The sequence below is a fragment of the Lepidochelys kempii genome, chromosome 4 (genome assembly GCF_965140265.1).
Source record: "Lepidochelys kempii isolate rLepKem1 chromosome 4, rLepKem1.hap2, whole genome shotgun sequence".
Classification (NCBI taxonomy): Eukaryota; Metazoa; Chordata; order Testudines; family Cheloniidae; genus Lepidochelys; species Lepidochelys kempii.
Genome location: NC_133259.1, coordinates 87,309,794 through 87,333,352, shown reverse-complemented (window position 1 = coordinate 87,333,352; position 23,559 = coordinate 87,309,794). Strand labels below are relative to the sequence as shown.

The 23,559-nt window shown below is 41.3% G+C and overlaps 1 protein-coding gene across 1 annotated transcript in view; it reads right to left on the bottom strand.

Moving 5' to 3' along the window:
- Positions 1-576: 576 nt before the first annotated feature.
- LOC140910983 (rho GTPase-activating protein 7-like) overlaps positions 577-23,559 on the bottom strand; it is a 154,405-nt gene continuing 131,422 nt past the window's right edge. Inside the window, exon 4 of the mRNA XM_073343194.1 lies at positions 577-618. Within this exon, the coding sequence (XP_073199295.1) occupies positions 577-618 (42 nt within the window). The remainder of the gene's footprint in view (positions 619-23,559) is intronic.

Below are 23,559 nucleotides of genomic sequence, written 5' to 3'. Positions count from 1 at the left end.
ATACTGCCACATAATCAAATCAGAATAGTTATGGCATTCAGATAGCATAAATAGCACAAACCGATACAAAAGTAGTCCCTTAATATTGTAGAGGTGCTTAACTGTTTTTGCCAAAGGAATATCTACAATAAAACACTCCAGAAGACCATAATTCCCTGTTATCCACTATTAAGACAGCAAAGATCCAGTCAATGGGATAAATCCTGCTTTCCTAGCTCAGGTGAACAGCCCCATTGTCTTCAGTGTTTGTTTATTGAGACTTCAAATACATTGCAATGGCTTTTAACAACAAGCAGAAAGTTAGCACCTCGAATACAAAGGATAAATGTTGGTTCATTTGATGCTGGGTAGAATTCTTTCAGACATCTCTGCTCCTGTCATGCACACGCTGTGACTCTTGCCCAAAAAGACAGTTCCAGGTCAGGATGCAAAGAGTGATATTTGCACAGAGATTTGTCAGGTCTATAATCTTGAACATTCCAGAGTAAGCCTAGTTTAAGCCTGCCCTTTACCACTGGGATAAGTAGCTAACATTCCAGGAAACTAATACAAGAAGAGGAGAAAACAAGTAAATGCTTACTCACCAGCCTTTTCCTTTTCTGAAATAACCAGCATAGCCTAAAAAAAAGAAAAAGAAAAAAGAAGGGTTGCATTTAAGAAAAGGTAACAAAATTAACTCAAGGACATCATTATTATTGATTTATCTAGATTGTGATAGTGTCCAAAGGCTCTGAACGGAACCGAAGCCTCTGTGTTGTAGGCATTCTACAATCACACATGAAGACATAATCCCTGCTTCGAAAGGCTTATGCTGTCATGTGAAGAAAAAAAAAAAGCGCAACAAATGAGTGGAGAACAAATATAAAGGGAGAATGAAGGTAACAATGATAAAACCATGTGCCATGATCTTATAGACATCACCACCAATACCACAAGTGATCTGTAAACTTAAAATGTCACAGGGAGATCCAGTGGGGAATGACTGACTGATTCTGAAGGACAGAGCAGTAAAAACTGCACAGCTGAAAAACTGAGGATAAAATGCTCAAGTCCTTCTCCCACTGAAGGCATCAGGCATTCCGCAAATTACTCCACTGGCAGCAGGATTCAGGCCCAAACATAGGGCATCTCCCTAGCATGATGATTTCTTCTTTAAAACACTCCTCAGTAGAAATAAAAAACCTGTTGCTCTTCTGGTGATTTTTTAGAATACGAGCGTAAGACTGACAGCTTAGTCTGGTTCTTCTCTTTCTCTCACCTTAACACAGAATTCATTAAGAAGAACTTTTCTCCGCCTAAAAATGGGGCCATGATTTGGTTGTTTTTAATATTGGCATAGTATCATTTACCCTTAATTGTCTCAATCTTTTCAACAAACTGAAACAGCTTTCAGAATATCTCAGATGTTGCAGAAAGATGAGTGAATGCCCTCATTTAGAGATCAGTTTAGAGCATATATTCAGAACCACCAAGTTAAGGGGACATTTCCACATCTCCTTCATGCATGTCATTATGGAACTCGATACTACAGTTCTGACTCAAGAGAAAATCCTATGGCAGCCAATTGGAATGTTGCCCGAGTCAGGACTTCAGGATTGGGGTTGAGATACTTTGCCAATATCTCCGTATTGGAGTGAAATACCTAATTTTTTTTAAAAGGGGAGACACTGGGTAGAAGCCAGCTTGAAATTTTCAGTTTGAATGGCTGCTTATGGAGATCCTTTGAAATGTGGCTATATCCCTTAGCCAGCTTTGAAAATCCCCGCCCCAAATGTTTTTTCTGCTTTACTTTTTTTTTTGGTATGATTTCCTGGGTTGTTTTAAAAGAGCTACTTTCTTTCTATACAAAATTTAAAAGAGAAAAGGATATGCACAGTTTATATAAATACATAGTACATACAGTGGTAATAGCAAAATGATAAATTGCAGAGTCATATGATAACATTTATGATTCACTGTTGATTGCCTTAACTGCACTCTGCCCACTAGACTATCTGCACTGGGCCTTATTTCCAACATTGCAAAACCCTGAACAGCTACAGTGAGATACAGTTTACAACAACCTGCCAGAGAAATGTTTCCTTTTTCCCTGTACAAAACTATAATTGTTCAGGTCAGGCACTATTTAAATTTGCTCCAGTGACACACTGAAGATATTATCTTGTGTTCTTTCATAGCTGGACATGGGAGCTCTATATACCTTTATAAAGACTTTCCAATAACTACTTCCAATCCTGGAACGTCCCAACATATTACATGTAAAAACTGTGACATTACCTAAAATACCATTTCTGTACATGATAATGGGGACATCAAAGGGACATGAAAAAGGAATACCAATACAAACTCTTTAAAATCCTCTGTGAAATACTTCGAAAGAAATTTTCTTTTAAAAATTCAATACACACACAGTATAGTTCAGTATACTTGTATTATATGCAATAGTTTCATACATTCAGCTGAACCCCACACTCAAAGTGAACCTGCTAAACTTTGCTTGATTTTGGGGTTACAACCATGGGAAACCAGCAGGCATGGCATGGCCTTTACCCAGACTCTGACATTGGCTCAAATTTGCAGAGAGACATTAGCAAACCTCGGAAAAGTTAGTTTTTATTGGTTAGAAAATTCCAAAAGAGTAAAAAAGTTGATTGGTTTGGGGTTTTGTTATGAAAATTTCACACAGCTCTGGCAATGATGTCATTAGACTATTTCATGATGGCTTGAAATGACATACTAAATATCCTAATTATGTCCGGTGAATACACTGCAATGCCTATCTTTTGCCCTCAATTCAACACCACTTCAAGCAGGATTTTTCTGAAACATTTAAATCTAAAAGAAATATTGATTTGGTGGAAAACTTCATATTGCAGGCTTCAGCCTAAGAAAAATATACAGCTTCATTACTAACCATTTAAAACAGACTGATCTTGGAAAGGGTTATTTGAAGGACTGTAGCTGTGCTGGCCACAGGATATTGCAGAGAGAAGTAGGTGAAGTAATATCTTTTACAGTAGAACCTCAGACTTAGGAACCCCAGAGTTACAAACTGACCAGTCATACACACCTCATTTGTAACTGGAAGTACACAATAAGGCAGCAGCAGAGACCAAAAAACCCCCAAGAACCCCCAACCTCCCCCGCCCCAAATACAGTGCAGTACTGTGTTAAATGTGAAGTACTAAAAAAATAAAGGGAAAGTTTTAAAAAGATATTTGACAAGGTGTGAAGAAACTGTTTCTGCACTTGTTTCATTTAAATTAAGACATTTAAAAGCAGCATTTTTCTTCTGCATAGTAACGTTTTGAAGATGTATTAAGTCAATTTTCTGTCGTAAACTTTTGAAAGAACAACCATGACATTTTGTTCAAGGTTGTGAACATTTCAGAGTTACAAACAACCTCCATTCTCGAGGTGTTCGTAACTCTGAGGTTTTACTGTATTAGACCAACTTCTATTGATGATACAGACAAGCTTTTGAGTTTAAACAGAGCTTTTCTTCAAGTTTGGGAAATGTTACTCAGTCTTTTGCTCTAACATTTAAGTACATGAGGAAGAATGGCTAAACTCGTATTCCCTCTTTTGAGTCACTCCCTATCAGATTCTGTTTTTGCGTCCTCAGCTCTGCTAGAATGTGGACTGTTTGGGTCAGAACTAAATGAGAATAAATCATAACACCTACTCCAATTATTTAATTCTTATTCACTTTATAACTGTTCTTGGTCATAAAGTCATAGAAGTCGGACAAGATGTGCGATTTAGGCCATCCCTTTGCTAGTACATGATTGTTCCTTCCAATATTTTTTTCAGTCACAATTTATATTATAGGTACCTTTATAAATAGTTGAGAGGCAATGTGGTCCAGTGGATAGGGCACTGGATTGGTAGTCAGAAGATCCGAATGTTACTAACCAGCTGTGTGTGAGGGGGTGCGGAGTGTGAGCTCCAGGAGGGACTTTGGGTGCGGGAGGGGGCTGAGGGCTGGGGCAGGGGCACGGAAGGGGGTGAGTGCTCTGGCTGGGGTTGCACACTCTAGGGTGGGGCTGGGGATGAGAGGTTTGGGGTGCGGGAGGGGGCTCAGGGTTGGGGCTGTGTTCAGAGTGCAGGAGGGAGCTCAGGGCTGGGGCAGGGGGTTGGGGTATGGGAGGGGGTTCGGGGTGCAGGCAGTGCTTACCTCAGGCAGCTCCCAGAAGCGGCCAGCATGCCAGGCTCCTAGGCTGAGAGGCCATGGGACCCTATGCGCTGCCTGAGCCCACAGGCACTGCCCCTGCAACTCCCTTTGGCCATGGTTCCTGGCCAATGGGAGCTGCAGAGCTGGTGCTTGGGGCGGGGGCAGCGCATGGAGCCCCCTGGCCCACTCCTCCGCCTAGGAGTTGGTGGGACATGCTGGCTGCTTCCTGGGAGCCACATGGAGCCGGGTAGGGAGCCTGCCAGCCCCGTACCAACTAGACTTTTAACGGCTTGGTCAACAGTGCTGACCACAGACACAAGGTCTGTTTTTGACCAGGTGTTCCAGTTGAACACTGGACACCTGGCAATCCTAGACGTGGGTGCTGGAGGGAGTAGTCATGATGTAACAGTCAGGTGGTCTCATCTGTCGGGAGCCAGCTTCCTGCCTGTCTTGCTCCCCTACTGCACAGGGGAAGTGGACGAGGCTGCTCTGAAGGGCTGGGGCAGAACCAATACTCACAGGGTATTGGTTCTACTCAACTCCCCTTTCGCAGAGTCCCTGCCAGCCTCCTCAGCGTGCCTGACAGCAAGCAAGGCCTCTCAGGGCTTTCTCCCTGGGGAGCTGGTTCCTTTCCTTTTTATCAAGGCTCACTGCAGGGGCTCACTCTACCTATTTTTTTTCCTCTCCCTCTCTCTCTCTCTCTTTCCTGGACTATTGCTTTCCCTTCTCAGGAGAGGATCCCAGGGCTTGGTCTTCCCCTTGGCTTCCTACGTCCCTAATAGGACTCCCCCACAGTTCTAAGCCCTTCTTTTTATGATGATCCAGCTCCTCCCAGCTGGGCCTTCACCACACCCTACAGGTTTATGCAGGTGAGCTAATTGAGTCCTCAGGCTCCTGAGAAGCCTTTTGCTGCCAGTGTGGAGTGTACACCCCCCAGGTGCCTAACACCTAACCTGTTTAGGTGTTTTTGAAAATCCCACTAGAGACCAGTCTGCAACTTTTCATGCCAAATACCTTGGAAAATTTGACTCTATGTGCTTCAAATTTTTAGAATTAGTAGATCAGTAGATTTCAGTCTCTCCCACCTGTTTTTTCCCCCTCTGTAGACTGAAAGAGGAAAACACATTTTCTTATTTTTCAATTCCCAATTGGATTCTCAACTTGAATGAACTAGTCAAAACAAAGAAAATATTTTCTCTGAATCTGTTTGCTAAATTTAAACCAAAGTAATTAAGGCTAAAACTTTTCTGCACAACAGAAAGTGGAAGTATTTCTGTTTGGAAAAATGTATATGCCAGAATTTAGTTCATTGTAAAGACTGAAAATGATACTTAATGCAGTACATGATATTGTGTCATATTTATAAAGCTTGAACTGACTTCAAGAGTTAAAAATGTTTTCTCACAATTCTGAATTGAAAAAAAAATGCATCCTTTAACTCACTAAACTCTGAGGAGAGCTAGTTGATGCAGCATTTTTATTTATTTAAATGATTTGAATAGATTATAGTAAGATTAGGCCTTAAAATAGGTTGTCATAATTTCAGATGATTTTTAAACAAGTTAAATTTTAAAAAGAAAAATGTATTTAAATTTAAGAATCCAGTAAAAAAACCCATGGTTATTTATCCACCCTACTATCGAGTTTGGCCCATATTTATGAAGTACCGTACCTTGAAATTCTTCTGAATGAAAAGCACTAGTTAAATGTTGTGTAATTCTACTGCCTTGAGATTCTTTGCTTTTTATTCTTGGTTGATAAGGAAATAAAATGATGAGAGAATTCCATCATAGTTCTACCTCTCTGACTAGGGCACGTCTTCACTAGCAATGTTAAAGTGCTGTAGTTGAGGCATAGCGCTGGGAGAGAGGTCTCCCAGTGCTACAAAAAACCCACCTCCACGAGGGAAATAGCTCCCAGCACTGGTGCACTGTCTACACTGGCACATTACAGCGCTGAAACTTGCAGCACTCAGGGATGTTTTTTCACACCCCAGAGCGAGAAAGTTGCAGCGCTGTAAAGTGCCAGCATAGACAAGCCCTAACAGAGGACAAAACACCAAGGGAGCTTAGTGTTATCGCCCTAAAACGTAAAATAACGCAAACAGTGAGTAAATCTAGTTCCAGCAATTTCTGCACAGTGGGATAACACGACTTATCGTTACTTAGAAGAAATGCTCGCACCTCAAGTGCAGTTTTGAATTCACTGGTGACTTTCTTCAATGATTTCCATATGTCATAAATGAACTGCATTCCCAGGAAGTGATTTAACATTTCTGGCAAAGGAGCAATTAAATGGGATTTTCCTGGTAGGCCAGATGGGTCCACTGTAACGTCACGTTATTCCTAACTTCTCGCTCCTCATGGAACAAAGGAACTCCACTAATAATTTCCACACGATCGAATCACATCTTTTTAAAAAAAACTTCCAAGACTCTTGTACCCCTCACTATTTGGTCTGAGCATCAGGATCCAAACAAAATTCCCCAACCACTTAAAACAGTCACTTTATTATTTTGTTAATGCATCTTACAAGAACACTCAGAACAGAAGGACTGCTTTAGAAATGTAACCAGGGAACTAAAAGAATACAGGACTGGAAGAGACCGCCTGAGTTGTCAAGAACAGTCTCCTTCTATCACAGGCAATCCTGTCATGTAACCCCCTTCATAAAACTATCAAGCTCCATCTTAAAACTATGTATGGCTTGCATTAAAAAACACCTGCAGGAATGAATATACTCAAGGTTTTGTTCACCACTGGACAGCATGCTATATGAGCCTGGAAAAGAGACTTTGAAATCTCTTCTTTGAATCGTAGCACAAGCATGTGTGTTGTATTGGGTCTCCACTTTATACAACTGCGTTACATTTGTACACGGAGCCTGCAAAGTGGGGTTAAAATGCTACTATTCAGCTGCAGCAGCATTTTACACTCACTGCACTTTTGCCTTGTACAGATTTAAATAACAAAACAACATGCAAGGCAGTGGAGATTCTTTACGTTTTTACTACTCTAGGGCTAAATTGTGACTCCCAGAGCCAGTGGAGTGCTAGGCGTGGTAGCTGCAATATCTGACCTATGGTGGAGGGACGCATTACCCCAGCACAGGGTATTGTTACTCCTTTTGAGCCAAGCAGTTAGTAAAAATTCAGCATCCAGCAGGTTATCATTAGGAGGAGAAATTGATGCTGGAATCAGCTTTTTTTTTAATGCAATCCTGTTTATTTACAAGAATGGACAGCAGCGTCCTGTTCTCCTAAACGCAGGAGGAGTCAAACAGCAGGAGACGGTTTCTTTGCTCACAGTTCCAAGCCCCTTTCAGCCAGCACTTACCCAGTGCTCGTTCTGGCTGTGCCGTTGGCTTTCTGCTGCTTTGCGCCTGGTTTCTTTGGTGTTTCCCCTGCTTTTCTCTCTCAACCCCACCCCCCAAAAAGTACTACCCAGCAAAACCCCTATATCCACACAGGTCTGTTTCTGTGGTGTTGCAAGTGCCTATGCTTTGTGTGGAGGCTCCTATTGTTTCTTAGGGTGGCTATTACGCCAACCAGTTTCAATGAGATTTCACCCAATCCATAACAGTATAAGGCCTTCAAGAGCACTGAGGGATAACCTCAGCAGTACACTCGCTCCACCTGTATGAAGAAGTAGAGTTCTGTTGGGAAGCACTACTTTCTTAGCCATGCCCTGGATACACCCTGGCTTTGTCTGCCGTGCAAAAAGAGTGTTTTGTTACATCAAGATAGCTATCTTAATACATAATCCTAGTGGAGACAAGGCACAGGTAGTTTTTCAGTGTAACCCCATACTCCCCTGCCCCCCCCCCCCAACCTAGGGTTGAACTTGACTAATTACAGTGAGGTAAAAACTACATGGGCCTTGTCTTCACTAGGATTTTGCACTGTGATAGCTATCTTGATGTCAAAACACCTTTTATGGTTTGTGGAAAGAGGCCCTAGGTTTGTGCAGTGTTTGCACAATATTTAGTAGGTTCCCTTGCACACAGGAAACACAAGCAGCTGCAATAGGATTAACTCCTGTGCAAGTGCAGAGTGCTATATCTGGCTAAACTGTATAGTAATTGGCACAGACTATATTAAAGGTGCTTATAGTACATAACTGCTGAAATGAGAATCAGGTACATCTTTTAATTTTCTTTATATTCTTCCATAAACCAACTCCAGGGATGCTGCATTACAAACTTTACAGTCATATCAATTATTCTAAACAGGGTTCTGAAATGTTAAGGTTCATTGTGTAATTATACATACATTAGTAGCAGCTCCAGGCTGACATGTCTATTTAAATCCATAATACTTTATTTTCAGAAGGAATAGAGCAGGTAAAGTGTAATTGGCATCACTTAAGTCACATTTTCAATGCCAAGATGGATATTTTACAAAACCTTTCAATCTTATTATGCTGTCAGCTGTCCAGTAATTTCTCGAGTACGTATTTGAAGAGACATGTTGGAATACTTCCTTGCCAGTGATCTGACATATCTTGAGTCACAAGGCATTTCTCCAGTTTTTATACAGAATTTATTGCATTATCTTCAACATTGCTTTATTTCTAAACTTGGCAGTGAATACAAAACTGCCTCTATACCCTGACCTTTTTACTAAGCCCAGATGCTCCTTCTGCAATTTGTTTAAAGGAAGATACTCAAACTGAAGTTAGGTAAAAGAAAGAAGTATGTTTGCTGGTGTCTGGACAGTGTGCTGTTGGCCAATGCATGCAGGCAGCCTAGGTTCAAGAATGAACTCAAAGGGTATGCCTAAACTTCAGTACTGGCCCGGGGCAGCTGACTTGGGCTTGGAGGGCTCAGGTTGCAGGGCTAAAAATTGCTGTGTAGATGTTTGGGTTCAGGCTGGAGTCTGGGCTCTGAAATCCTGTGAGGAGGGAGAATGTCAGAGGCCACGCTCCAGCCTAAATTTTAGCTCCTCAGCCCAAGCCCTGCAAGCCCAGGTCAACTGACCTGGACTCCGAGACTACAAAAATTTTATTAAAGCAAATGTTAAAATTATATAATACACAGGTTGAGAAAAGAATGTTTGTATATCTGAGTATATCTACACTGCAATATAAGCCAGGGCTCAGACTCAGTCTTGCACCCAAACCCCACTTCCATCTGCATAAAAATCTCTTAGACTTGGGCTTGGACCTATGGTCCTAGAACCCTGTGGGGGTGGAGGGATCAAGTCAAGTCAAGCCAGAACCCAGGGTTTGAGACCTATTGCTTTTCAGTGTAGACACAGCCCCACCACACTGGGTCCTAAGAGACCGCCAAAAGTACCCCACAATCCAATGGGACACCTTCCTTTGTCCTCTCTATCTCAAGAATTTCCAGTCAACTCCAGGAAAACAGAGGCAACCCCACTGTGTGTAGTACAGCAGCACAGTGAGTCAGCATTTAACCCTTCTGTTGACTTCTGGACACTCAGCTGCAAACACACCAGAGACCCTTCTGTGTTTGCAATGGAGCCTGAACAGAAGTCTTCTGCAAAGTGCATGGTTTCATAGTCAGGGGAGCACACGCAGGTTTTGGTACATCTTTAGTGCGAGACCAGCAAAACAAAGTCCACACATTTATATGTAAAAGTTCTCACATGCCCATACCCGGACACTCCTTTTCAATCTGTGCATATAGCTTTTCTGCTTCTATAAATGCAACTGGCTTCACTCAGAACCATATTGTTGCAACAATACATCACCCAGCCCACAGCTGCTTGCGCCCACACCAACCATTATGGATTTGTTCACATCATAGTACTTGAGAACTGGAGCTGTTGAGATAATTTCTTTTACTTTTTTGAAGGCAATTTCTTGATTTGGCCCCCATAGCTAAGATGTGTTGGACATTAACAGTTCATTCAGTGGTTTTTTAACTGTAGAAGATTCTTGTAGGTATTGACCAAAGTAATTTATGATACCCAGTATATATCTCAATTCAGGGACACTAATTGTGCACTCAGTTCTTGAATTGCTTTTGCTTTCTCAGGGTAGGACTGATTCCATCTGTATTTATGGTCTGTCCCCAAAACTCAATTTGGGATAGGTGGAAAATGCATTTTTCCTTGTTTAGTTTCAGTCCAGACTGACTGATTAGGCTTAGGACTTTTTAAGGGTTTTGTTGTGTTCTTCCTTCAAAGATCCATATATCAGAATGTTGTCCATTAAAACTACAACTCCGTTTGTGCTCTTTAATGGTCCCTCATTAAGGGATTGAAGAGTGACATGTTGATGAGATCCTTCAACCTTTGTTGCTTTGTTCCTTCTGTGTGCAATCTTTGCTGTCTTTTCCCCTCTGCGTCTGTTCCTAGTTTACTTCTGACACCATGTCATGTTCTTCTACATCAGATAGAGATGGGCAGGTCTGGATGAGGTTTGCTGAAATAAAGTATTATATACACAGTGCCACTAAGTGGTGGAACGGTGTAATACAGTTCAGCATTCCATTACAAAGCCTGGGACAAAGTATTTTCATGGACTATTCCAAAAGGAAGCATTTCTGTGATAAATTTATGGTTGAAATTCTGGACAGTGCCAACGAGTAGGCCCAGTACCAAAGACAGAGGGACTTACAGCTAGAGAGTCATGGCAAGAGACAAAAGGAAAGGTTATACAGCTTGAGGACAGGGTTTCAATGTGGGAACAGGCACTTCCTTCATAGTTTCTGGAACAGGAATGGCGGTTAAGGGAAGAGGACAGAGCTCAGCAGAAAGAACTATTTGAACAGCTGATATCACTAATGGCCAAATTAACATGGCAAATTAAAACTTTTATTGCTGTAATTTAAAAACATGGGCCTGATTCCTGAATGCTCCTTTTACAGGGAACCATTATTGAATGGGTGTGCTTCTAATGGAGTCCCTCAGTGATCAATTTTTGGCTCTATGTTATAAAAAATATTTATTAATGACCTGAAAGAAAACATAAAAGTATTACCAAAGAAGTTTGCAGATGACACAAAAATTGGGGGAGTGGTAAATAGTAACAGGTTACTAAGACAGGTCACTAATACAGAGCAATCTGGTTCACTTGGTAAACTGGGCACAAACAAACAATATGCATGTTTATGTGGCTAACTGTAAATGTATACATGTAAGAAAAAAGAATGAAGGCCATATTTATAGGATGGGGACTCTATCCTGGGAAGCAGAGACTCTGAAAATGATTTGGGGGGGATGTTGGATAATCAGCTGAACATGAGCTCCCAGTATGATGCTGTGGCCAAAAGCTCTAATGCAATCCTTGGATGCCTAAATAGGGGACTCTTGGGTAGGAGTAGAGAGGTTATTTTACCTCTGTATGTGACACTTGTGTGACTGCTGCTGAAATACTATGTCTGGTTCTGGTGTCAACAATTCAAGAAAGATGTTGATAAATTGGAGAGGGTTCAGAGAAGAGTCACAAGAATGATTAAAGAGTTAGAAAACATGCCTTATAGTGATAGACTCAAGGAGCTCAATCTATTTAGCTTAACAAAGAGAATGTTCAGGGATGACTTGATTATAGTCTAAAAATACCTACACAGGGAAGAAACATTTAATAATGGGCTCTTCAGTCTAGCAAGAAAGGTATAGCACAATCGAACAGCTGGAAGATGAAGTGAGACAAATTCAGACTGCAAATAAGGAATAATTTTTTAATGGTAAAAGCAACTGACCAGTTTACTAAGGGTCATGGTGGATTCTCCATCACTGGCAATTTTAAAATCAAGTCTGCATGTTTTTCTAAAAGATGTGCTCTAGGAATTATTTTGGGGAAATTCTATGTTATACAGGAGGTCAGACTAGATGATCAAAATAGTCCCTTCTGGCCTTGGAATCTATGAATGTATTAATCTATAAATCACTGGAGTAATGCAAAAGGAGCATTCATGTAAATAAGAATCAGGCCACATGCATTTTTCCCAAGGGTGAATGGATTTTAATAAAATGAATCGCATTTGTTCTAAGTGGGGGGAGGCTGTGCATTGTATTATGATTAGAAAGACTCACAGCCTCCAAAGCTGGCACATACTATGCATACTATATTTAATATTTACATTTTAATTTTTCAAAGGTTCATCATTTTTTAAGCCCAAAGTGACCCTCTCATTGGTGATATCTTGAATCTAGATCAAGCCCTGTGATCATCTAGTCTGAGCTCTGCCTTTTTCTCTTCCCTGATTGTTTTGTGTCTCTTCACATTTCTTTTCACTCTGACTGCTCTCTGTTTCATTTTGTTTTTTAATTAAACATTTCCTCTCTGGCCCCTCTCTGATCACTTTGATGTGGAGTGGCAAAATGAGGACAGACACATGCATGGAATTGAGTGGCAGGCCATAACTTTTATTAAGCTTTAGCCCAAAGGAGGGGTGCTACCCACCTGTCATCCATTACTCTCCTCTACCATTGGTTCCAGTGTGGGGGTTACAGGTCTCCTTACCATAGAACCTGCAACTCATGGTAAGCTCTTCTCAGCCTACCCCTCCTGGACTCAGCTCTCTCTGAGTCCTAGCACCCTCCCACTCGGGAGGGGGACAGATGGTGCAGAAGGGTGGAGACGTTGGCCACAAGGCCACAAGGTCTCACCCTATCTTATGAGCCCATCACCAAATTCCTAGCTCTTTTAGCTCTGGGAACCATTCATTTTATCCTTTTAACTGCACTGGAAACTGGCTGCAAGTTTTGATGAATTAACAGCTCAACCCAAGAACCTCAGTTAGGTACTAAATAGGATTGTCAATTAATCGCAGTTAACTCAAGAGATTAATGCAAAACAAATTAACTAGAAAAATTAACCAAAAAAGAAAACCAACCTTCTGCTGGTGGCCTCTGACTCAGATGATGAAAATGAATGTGAATTGGTCCTCACTGCTTTGGATCATTATTGAGCAGTGATCATCATTGAAGTATGTTCTCTAGAATGGTCGTTAAATCATGAAGAGGCACATGAATGTTTAGCATATCTGGCACATAAATACCTTGCAATGCCATAACAGTGCCATGCATATAACAGTGCCATGCGAATGCCTGTTTTCACTTTCAGGTGAAATTGTAAATAAGAAGCGGGCAGCATTATCTCCTGCAAATGTAAACAAACTTGTTTGTCCGAGCGATTAGCTGAACAAGAAGTAGGACTGACGGACTTGTAGGCTCTAAGGTTTTACACTGTTTTGTTTTTGAGTGCAGTTATGTAACAAAAAAAATCCTACATTTGTAAGCTGCACTTTCATGATAAAGAGATTGCACTGCAGTACTTGTATGAGGTGAATTGAAAAATACTATTTCTTTTGTTTATCTTTTTTGTAATGCAAATATTCGTAATAAAATATAATATAAAGTGATCACTGTACACTTTGTATCCTGTGTTGTGATTGAAATCAATATATTTGAAAATGTAGAAAACATCCAAAATATTTAAATAAATGGTATTCTATTATTGTTTAATGGTGCAATTAAAACTGCAATTAATTAATTGTGATTAACCGTGATTAATTTTTTTAATCGTTTGACAGTCCTAGTACTAAGCGCTTCCCTATTTAACCCACTGTGGTTTGAAGGTGCTGCAAACAAGGCAAAAAACTCTCTCATCTGCCAATTGGCCCATGGGAAAAAAAATTCCTTCCTGACCCTCAGATGGGTGATCAGCTAGACCCACCATTTCTGTCAGGCTGGGTTCCCATTTCTGGTCCAGGATGCATAAGGTGGGGCTTCTGGAATGGAGCCAAAAGAGGGTCCACATAGCTTTCTTTCCAAGTTAAATCCTGGGAACTGGGGAATGCTAGCCAATCAGCACCCGTCCCCCTCAACTGACCAATGGGTACTAAAGACTCCTGGCAGAGGAGCAGGAAGAGGTACTTGGTGTCCCTCAGCGTGTGTCCCCTCCCTCTCTGTTGCAACTGTCCCCCATCACCACTGACCCCATGAAGTTCTCCCACCTGTTGAGGCAGGTGGCTGGCATTTTCTCTAGTCCCACTTATTCAGAACTCCTTGAACCCAAAAATATTTCAAATGTTCAAAACACACAAAAAATCTTAAGCCCTCAAAAGAAGATTAGTCTAGTCAGCTTTTTGAAGAGAAGGCTAAGAGGCAACTTGATCACAGTCTGTGATTACCTAGGCAGGGTGAAGATATCTGATACTACAATGCTCTGTAATCCAGTAGACAAGGTCATAACAAGATCCTGTAGCTGAAAGTTTAAGTCAGCAAAATTCAGTTTGCTAATAACATAAAAACGGCAATAACTTACCAAGGAATGTGGTAAATTCTCCAATACTTGGAATCTTTAAATCAAGATCTGATATATTTTTAAAAGACATCCTCTAGTTCAACCAGAAGTTATTGGGCTAACTGCATAACCACTGGTTTAAATTCCGTGGCCTGTGTTATCCAGGAGATCAGACTAGATAATCATGACAGTCCCTTTTGGCTTTAAAATCTATGGACATTCAAATGGGTTTCAAATTAAGCAAATTCTGTAGTCCTTACTCAGGCAAAACTCACTCAGTTAAGGCCCCAATCCAGCTACAAACTATAAAGTTTCTTAAGTGCTTTGCTGGATTCAGATCTAAATTCAAAATGTAGATTTGGATCAATAATAATACTTTGCACAACTGCAGCTCCTTTCATCCCAGGGTTTGAAAGTTCTGTAAAATGTGGGTAAGTATAATTAGAAACAGCAGAGGCATAAAATTTATTTGCCAAATAGAAATTAGATTAATTTAATGTCCGATCCACCAGAAATTAGCTTCTCTGGAAGCTGTCCCACAGAAGCTTCATGAGTCTCTGGGCTATACAACCACAAAGATTATTCCCTCTTCTGAAAAGAAAAGGGTTCCCACTTAAGTGGCTATTAAATACTCACCCCAATTACATGCATATAAAATATATTGCATGGATACAATTCTGTTATATATTATTATTATATCTATGTGCAAATTAAGTTCTAATATTTATATTCAGGGGTTCCACCCAGCATGCAAATGCTTACTCACAGGAACTTTCGCCCATCCATTTTCATTTTCCTTTTCTCATGAAGGAGAATTACTACAGTTCTAGATACGAATTAACACAAGTAGCCTCTGGTAGGGGAACTGATTGTCCAGAGAATCAAGAGAAAAGGAGACTCCTCCATCCATGTAGCTATGCAATTTATGGCTATGGATTTCTCTTCTTTCCAGTTTTGAGCCTGATGACCGAGCAATGGAATAGGAAGAGCAGCTGGTGACTGCGAGGGGTAGGTGAGGCCCCATAGACTCTTGCCTCCAGGCAACCATGCTGCCTTTAGACAGCTTTCATTCAGATGAGTACTTTTGTTTGATCCCTTCCCCCTCCCCCCGCATTGGTTGGTTGGTGGGATGGATGAAGGGTAAATTTTGTACATGGCAGGTAGCTTTGGGCTCCTGGGAAGTCAGAAAGAAGGAGGAGTTGTGTGTGGGAAGACAGTTCTATGAGGATTAAAAAGAGCTAAAAAAAATCTACTAAAAACCTGAAAAGTAAGCAACACTTAATTTTAAATAGGCATTACAATGAAGGAACAATAAAAACTGTGGCAGTTAATGGAAAAACTCATGCACTAACAATGGCCCAGAACAGGTGCTGTTGGGCTAGTTTATAACTAAGTAAAATATTTAAAAAAAAATTGAATTAGTTAATTGTATGTCAGTCTGCCCCTGGGATATAATGTAGCTATTTTCCCGTTGTATACCTCATAAATACCCTGCTTTGGCAGGGGAAACCAAAGCTGCAATTAGCAGGCCAAATCTTTCGGAGCCTGGCCTATACAAACTCTCAAACGATTTCAGCTATTTTAATAATGATCAAGAAACCTTGGACATTGGCCCATCCCTGAAAATCCTTCAGCTGAACACTGAAGGTCTCTCAGCAGCTAAATACTCCATTCTCCAGTTCTTCTAGTCTCCAAATATAACCCAGATGTAATCTGCCTTCAGGAGACATATGTTGACTCCCTTTGTAACAGCTGCTTTAACATCAAAGGTAATCTTATGAGTTACTCTCTGCACAGCAAATATGGAAGTGCTACCTATGTTAGAGCAAATCTTACCAACATGGGACCACTCCCATTTAATTCAGACCACTGTGACATTGTAAGAATTGGTCATTTCAGAGTGGCAAATGTGTACAACCCCCCTACCTACCCCTGGCCTACCCCCAAAAAATTCTTCTTAAGCTCCTGCTCCCTGCCATCTAGGTTGGAGATTAATAGCAAGTACACTATCTCGAGATAACAGAGAATCAGATCAAAATGGAGTTGACCTTTTGAACTGGGTCTTACTTCATGATCTTTACCTCATTCATGATCCAAAACAATGGGGTACTTTTAATTCTGCTAGATGAAAGCAAGACTACTCTCCTTACCTCACCTGGACCACCAGCACAGGATATCATCAACTTCAAGCTATAAGCAGTGTATTGAAAAAACTTCCCACACAGTCAATGTCATCTGATCTTTAAGATCATCTGAACCATACCTACTGTGAGAACCAATCAAAACCCTAACTGGGACTATCAGAATGCAAACTGGCCCAACTTTACACAATTCACCAATCACGACATCACTTGTATCCCGCACAACACCTCTATTGAAGAAGCTTATATGTGGTTCACAGAAGTCATTTACAAGTCAAGCCACCAAATCAGTTCCAAGAGGTTGTTATGAGATTTACATTCTTTGCCTGGATGAGGAATGCACAGAACTCTTCAAGCTTCATGAAGAAACTGGTGATCCAGACAGCCTCAGATACTTTAGACAGCTTGACCACTTCTAGAAGAGCAAAATGGGATCAGGCTACCGTGGAACTAAACGTGTCACGATCCAGCCACACAGCCTGGGTACTAATCAGAAAATGTGGGGCTGCTTTGAAGTCTCTTGCACAGCACCATTATGCAGTCTCCCTAAACAGCACGGTTACCCACCTGAAAATTATCGAAAAGGCATATAAGGACAAAATATCTGGAGGAGAGGTGAAGAAGAAATGGAGGCAATATGAACAGTGCATGCCTGAAACTGAAGAAGATTTCCAGCCTTTTACTGCATATGAAATAGAAAGGGTGATCAAAATGTTGAAGACAGGGTCTTTACCTGTGGACTTGATAACTTCTTTCCTGAATTGCTGAAGAACCTGGGAAAAATTAGCAGACAATGGCTACATCTTTCTCTCTAGAAAAATTCAGGAGAATAAAATACTTAAAATTGGGCACAGAGTAAAGGTAGTAGCCTCGCCAAAACTTAATAAAGAACATCTGCCTGCAACAGCATCTCTTTGCTAAGATGTGTGTACAAACTACTTAAAAAGCTTATCTTTCAAATAACTGACTCTCTCATTGGTGATATCTTGAATCTAGATCAAGCAGGTTTCAGACCAAACCACAGAACCTGTGATCAAATGCTGGCACTCACCACCTACATGGAGAATGGCTTCCAGAGCAGGAAGAAGACAGGTTCAATATTTATAGATTTTACTGCTGTACATGACATGTTCTGACATATCGTACCAACTGTCATTGGTCTTACTGAAGTGCGCTGTGAACTGTTGCTGAGAGGCTGTTGATTCTTGTACAAATGAACAGTTCCTGGAAGTCCTAAAACAATGGTCTACCTTAGGACTCAGTTCTAGCACCAACACTTTTTAACCTCTTTACAAATGACCTTCCCAATAGTATTGCCAGGCATTTTATCTGTGCAGATGGCATCTGTCTGGCAGTGCAGGCACAGGATTTCAGTCATCTCCAAGAAGTTCTGAATGTTGACATGAAAGAGAGGGCCCACTATAGCAAAAGATGGAGACTTTAATTAGTACCACAAACATAGTTTCCAGCTGCTTCCATCTATACCATGCAAAGGCCAACAAACAGCTCAATATCTTCCTGAATGGACACAGGTGGACCATGACCCAAAGCCTGAGTATGTAGGTGTTACTCTGGACCATACCTTGACTTTTAAAGAGCACCTTACTGAGGCCTCACTGAAAATAAAGACAAGAAACAACCTGATCATCAATTAGCTGAGTCTTCCTGGGGAGCCAATGTGCAGACATTAAGAAACTCTGGGCTTCCCGGGTGCTATTCTGTAGCAGAGTATTGCTCCCTGGTGTCGCTCAGCTATTTTCACACAGGACTAGTAGACACTCAGCTAAATGAAACCACATGTATAACAACAGGTACCATGAGATCAACCAAGCTGGCCTGGCTGCTGGTCCTGTCCAACATTACCTTGCAAAATCTGCTCCTTTTGCTGCAAGACATTCCCCATCTACCCCTTTTAAAAGATGTATGTAATCCACAGAGCTAACATCTCATCTCAAGTTGCCCCATTTGGACAATTTCCATAAGGAACCTTGATATCACCTCCAAGGTGGTATACTAGGGGCAAGATCAAGCTTCAAAACATAGCCAATGCCTATCTTGTGACATATCCAACAGTCCAGCCTCTGGTTTTGACCTTCTATGTCACCTCTGGGTGAAACTCAATTTGCTTCAGATCTGGAACAATCAGATGTGCTGCTAATGACTATAAGCAGGGCCTTCATGACTCCTCACTTTGCCATTGTGGCTAGTTAGAGGATGTAGGCTACATACGTCCAGGCTGCATGCATCAGCAAGGGCTAACTGGTTCACTCATGGACTTGCACAATGCTCTTCCCTCAGCTATTGAATGGTTAAGCCACTTAGACTAACACACTTGACTTGACCATCCATGTAGATACAACATTATATAGTCTGTGACTGAGTGCTGAGAGATGGAGCTCGATCCAGCACACTCTCTGGTCACTATTAGCACTAATAAGGTTCTCTCAGAGAAGGCCTAATTGGTCAAGGGTGTGTCTGATTACTAGGCCAGACAGATTAGTGAGCTAATTAGCCCATAAACTGGCAAGTGATTTGAAAAGAGCACAGGAAGGAAGAGCTTGAGGAGGAAGCGGGGAGAGAGAAAGAGACAGAAGGCTGGGAGAACCTGAAAAGGGGAGCTCTTAGAGTAGAGACACCTTAAGCCTGCCCTCCTCACCTACCTCTCCCATGGGAGAAGGGGCTAGAAAAGTGGAAAACAGTACAAAGGAGGGGATACATTGATACATATTGGTGGAGGGTCTGAAACACTGTAGATAAAGTACACACTAGTGTTTACAAGCAGGAAGGTGTCAGAGTGATTTCTGTTAGTGGAAGAGGTTGGGGTAGGGTAGCTGCACCCCTGTCACATTGCCCCAGACCATTCTGCTTGTAAAGATACACATTTTTCCTACCCTTCATCGGCATTTGGACTGGATTCTCCTGTCTGATTCAGCCTTTCTGAATGACTCATGTTGTGCAAAGTGGTCTGATTCTGGCTGGAAGTGGCTGGGGGACAATTCCCTTTGGACAGGGTAACTTGCCATTGGTGTAACACTGGTGGGAGTGGCATGGCTGCCTATTCCACCATCCTCACCCAGTCAGCATATTGGGGTATTCCAAGGGCCGGGCAGGATGGAGTGAAGGTCCACTGCAGCTACCCTCCACTGATGTAAGTCTACTATGGACCATATGCTAGTGACGTATGTTAGAGTGGGCTACAGTGGCTCTGGCATCTGCCTGGGCCAGGCAGCACAGGATCAGACAGCCACATCTAGCTCCTTGCAGTCCCTTCACTCCACTATACCCGAGTGGAGTTTGGACTTAATGGAGAATTCACCGTTTTGTTTTTATAGATTGTAAACTCTTCAGAGCAGGGGCTACATTGTCCTAAATGCTTGTGTAGCTCACTCTTCCCAGATTTTAGGCACCACTGTAATTTACACAACAACTATAATAATAAAATTACCAACAGTAAGACCTCAACTACCTTACATGCCAAGATTTAATTAATGTAAAAGCTAATGAAGGATTGTGATTAAAACAAAAGTGAAAAATGAAAAAAAAAATAGACTTGTCATTGGTTCACCAGATTCAGTAAACTATCTAATATTAAGCTCTGTTTTTCATTGGGGCAAACCTTAATTGCTGGAGTGGATTTTAGTGTAACACTAGAAAATGTTTATATAGTTTTCAATAGAAACAGAATGTGTGTATTCTGCAGTTCAGTCATATGTATGTAACTCTCCCCCTCTCAAACCCTTCCGACCATTTGGGAGGTTAACACCAAAGCTCAGATTTGCCACGTAACACTTAAAACTGGACCAGCCCCTAGAGTCCTAATGCGTTTCATCAATCAGTAGAAGTTCTATTAAGGTTCATTTACACATAGACAAAGCTTTTCCCCAAGCTTAAAAGTCATTTGCTTAGCTAATGTTTAGCTTATAAAATCTTTTACAAGAACAAACACATCAATAAAACGGGAAACACTGGCAAAGCTGAGTTACTTGGGAACCAAAGGGCACTCATATCTGTAAGGCTGCAGGAAAAGATAATTAAAATCTCGTGTTTCCCATTTGTTTCAACATAATGTAATGTCTACAAATGTGATTTTCCTTTAAAGCCTTTAAATCTTGGGAATACTTGTATGTGGTTGACAGAAGTCCCTTGTGGTTTCAGCCTTCTCTCATCTCTTTTTGCGTGCAACATACATCCTAAGAACCACTTTGTGTGTTTCCTATAATCAAAAACTTCTTGATTATCCAAAATTTCACTAAACAAAATATATTAGAATGTCGTTGATATAAAGATATTGTGGTCTCACTATTGGAGCTGATACAATACACTCTAATGGGTAGGGTATGGCCTTTATTTTCTGTTTGCACAACACCTTGCACAAAGGGTTTCCAGATTGTGACTGGGGACTCTGGGAACTACCGTGACACAAACAAACACATAATAAGACGAGGAAATCCAATAGTAAATTTGCTGAACAACAAAGATATCCATCTTCTGTGGCAAAGAGAATATTTGATTATGTCAGCCAGAAAAAATGATTGCTGTGTAATAAGAAGTGCCCAATTATGGCACCTATGTCAATATTGCAATCACAGGATACAGCTGAAGTGTGCACAAACAGATTAACGATAGCTCAGGTATTGGTAGTAATGAAATTTCAGCAGCACATGCTTGAGTGCAGGCTGTACAAGCTTGTCTGGCACCCTGGAGTAATTACTTGGGCAGCTAGCCTGCATTGCAGTGTTTTCACAGCTACTGGTATTTGAGCTAGCTCAGGTATGTCTATGCAAGCAGCAATCACAGCTCATAGAGGGAGGAGTTAGAAAAAAACATTATCTATAAAATAATCACTGATAAAATTTGTAGATGACACAAACATTGGAGTACGGTAAACAATGAAGACAACATGTCACTTACGCAGAGTAATCTGGATTGCTTGGTAAACTGGGCACAAGCTAGATGGACCTTTGGTCTGACCCAGTATGGCCATTCTTATGTTCTTATGTAAGCTCAATCTATTTATCTTAACAAAGAGAAAGTTAAGTAGTGACTTGATTGCAGAGTGTAAGTATTATGACTGTCAAGCAATTAAAAGAATTAGCTGATTATTTGTATGATTAATCATGCTGTTAAACATAATAGAATACCATTTATTTAAATATTTGTGGATGTTTTGTACATTTTCAAATATATTGATTTCAATTACAACACAAAATAGAAAGTGTACAATGCTCCCTTTATACTTATTTTTATTACAAATATTTGCACTGGAAAAAACAAAAGAAATAGTATTTTTCAATTCACCTCATACAAGTACTACAGTGCAATATCTTTAACTTGAAAGTGCAACCTACAAATGTAGATTTTTTTGTTATGTATCTCAAAAACAAAACAAATGTAAAACTTTAGCACCTACAAGTCCACTTAGTCTTACTTCTTGTTCAGCCAATCGCTAAGACAAACCAGTTTGTTTACATTTGCAGGAGATAATGCTGCCCTTTTCTTGTTCACAATGTCACCTGAAAGCGAGAACAGACGTTCCCATAGCATGGTTGTAGCTGGCGTCACAAGATATTTACGTGCCAGATGCACTAAACATTCATATGTCCCTTCATGCTTCAACCACCATTCCAGAAGACATGCATCCATGCTGATGATGGGTTCTGCTTGATAATGATACAAAGCAGGGTGGATGGACGCATGTTCATTTTCATCATCTGAATCAGATGCCACCAGCAGAAGGTTGATTTTCTTTTTTGGTGGTTTGGGTTCTGTAGTTTCCACATCAGTGTTGCTCTTTTAAGACTTCTGAAAGCATGCTCCACACCTTGTCCCGCTCAGATTTTGGAAGGCACTTTAGATTCTTAAGCCTTGGGTCAAGTGCTGTAGCTATCTTTAGAAATCTCACATTGGTACCTTCTTTGTCTTTTGTCAAATCTGCAGTGAAAGTGTTCTTAAAATGAACAACATGTACTGGGTCATCATCTGAGACTGCTAACATGAAATATATAGCAGAATGCAGGTAAAACAGAGCAGGGGACATACAATTCTTCCCCAAGGAGTTCAGTCAGAAATTTAATGAACACTTTATTTTTTGAATGAGTGTCATCAGCATGAGAACATGTCCTCTGGAATGGTGGCCCAAGCATGAAGGGGCATATGAATGTTTAGCATATCTGGCATGTACATTTTTAATAATGGGCTCTTCAGTTTATCAGAGAAAGGTATAACATTATTCAATGGGGAGAAATTGACGCTAGACAAATTCAGACTGGAAGTAAGGTGTAAATTTTTTACTGTGAGGGTTATTAACCATAGGAGCAACTTACTCAGGGTTGTGGTGGATTCTCCATCACTGGCAATTTTTAAATCAAGTCTGGATATTTTGGAGAAGTTCTCTGGCCTGTATTATACAGGGGGTCAGACTAGATGATCACAATGTAGGGTGACCATATTTCCCTATGCTGAATACAGGACACCTCGTAAAATTACTCATGTTCAAGTGAGTTCAATGGCAATCAATCAGAACTATGCAGTACAAACATTCAAATTAACATCAAGTTGACTGAGCCCCTGTGAAAAGAAATACTGCATAGCTGGCTTCTTTTTATTCACCTTCTTATCTTTAAGGCTTTACAGTTCATATCAGAAGTGGTGACACACACTCCCATACACCTTCCACACGGTGGTGCTGGTGGTTGGTGACCGACTGACCATGGGCGGTGGGTAAATCCCTGGCTTACAGAGGCTAGCCCCCCACAGCTCCTCCTGGCCACCCCTTCTGCCCAAGGCCCCACCCCTTCTGCACCCACTGAAGCCCAGCCCCCACTGTGGCTGCTGGCCCCTGCCCCAGGCTACTGCCCCCAGCCCTCCCTGGCCCTGGAGCACCAGGCAGCGTGGCCCCAGCCTCCCCGGGCCACACCACCTGGCCTGACCCCCAGCCAGCATGCCCCAACCTCCCCGGACTGTGCTGCTGGGCCGGACCCCCGGCTGGCATGTCCCAGCCCCTCCGTCCCCAAAGTATCGGGGAGCT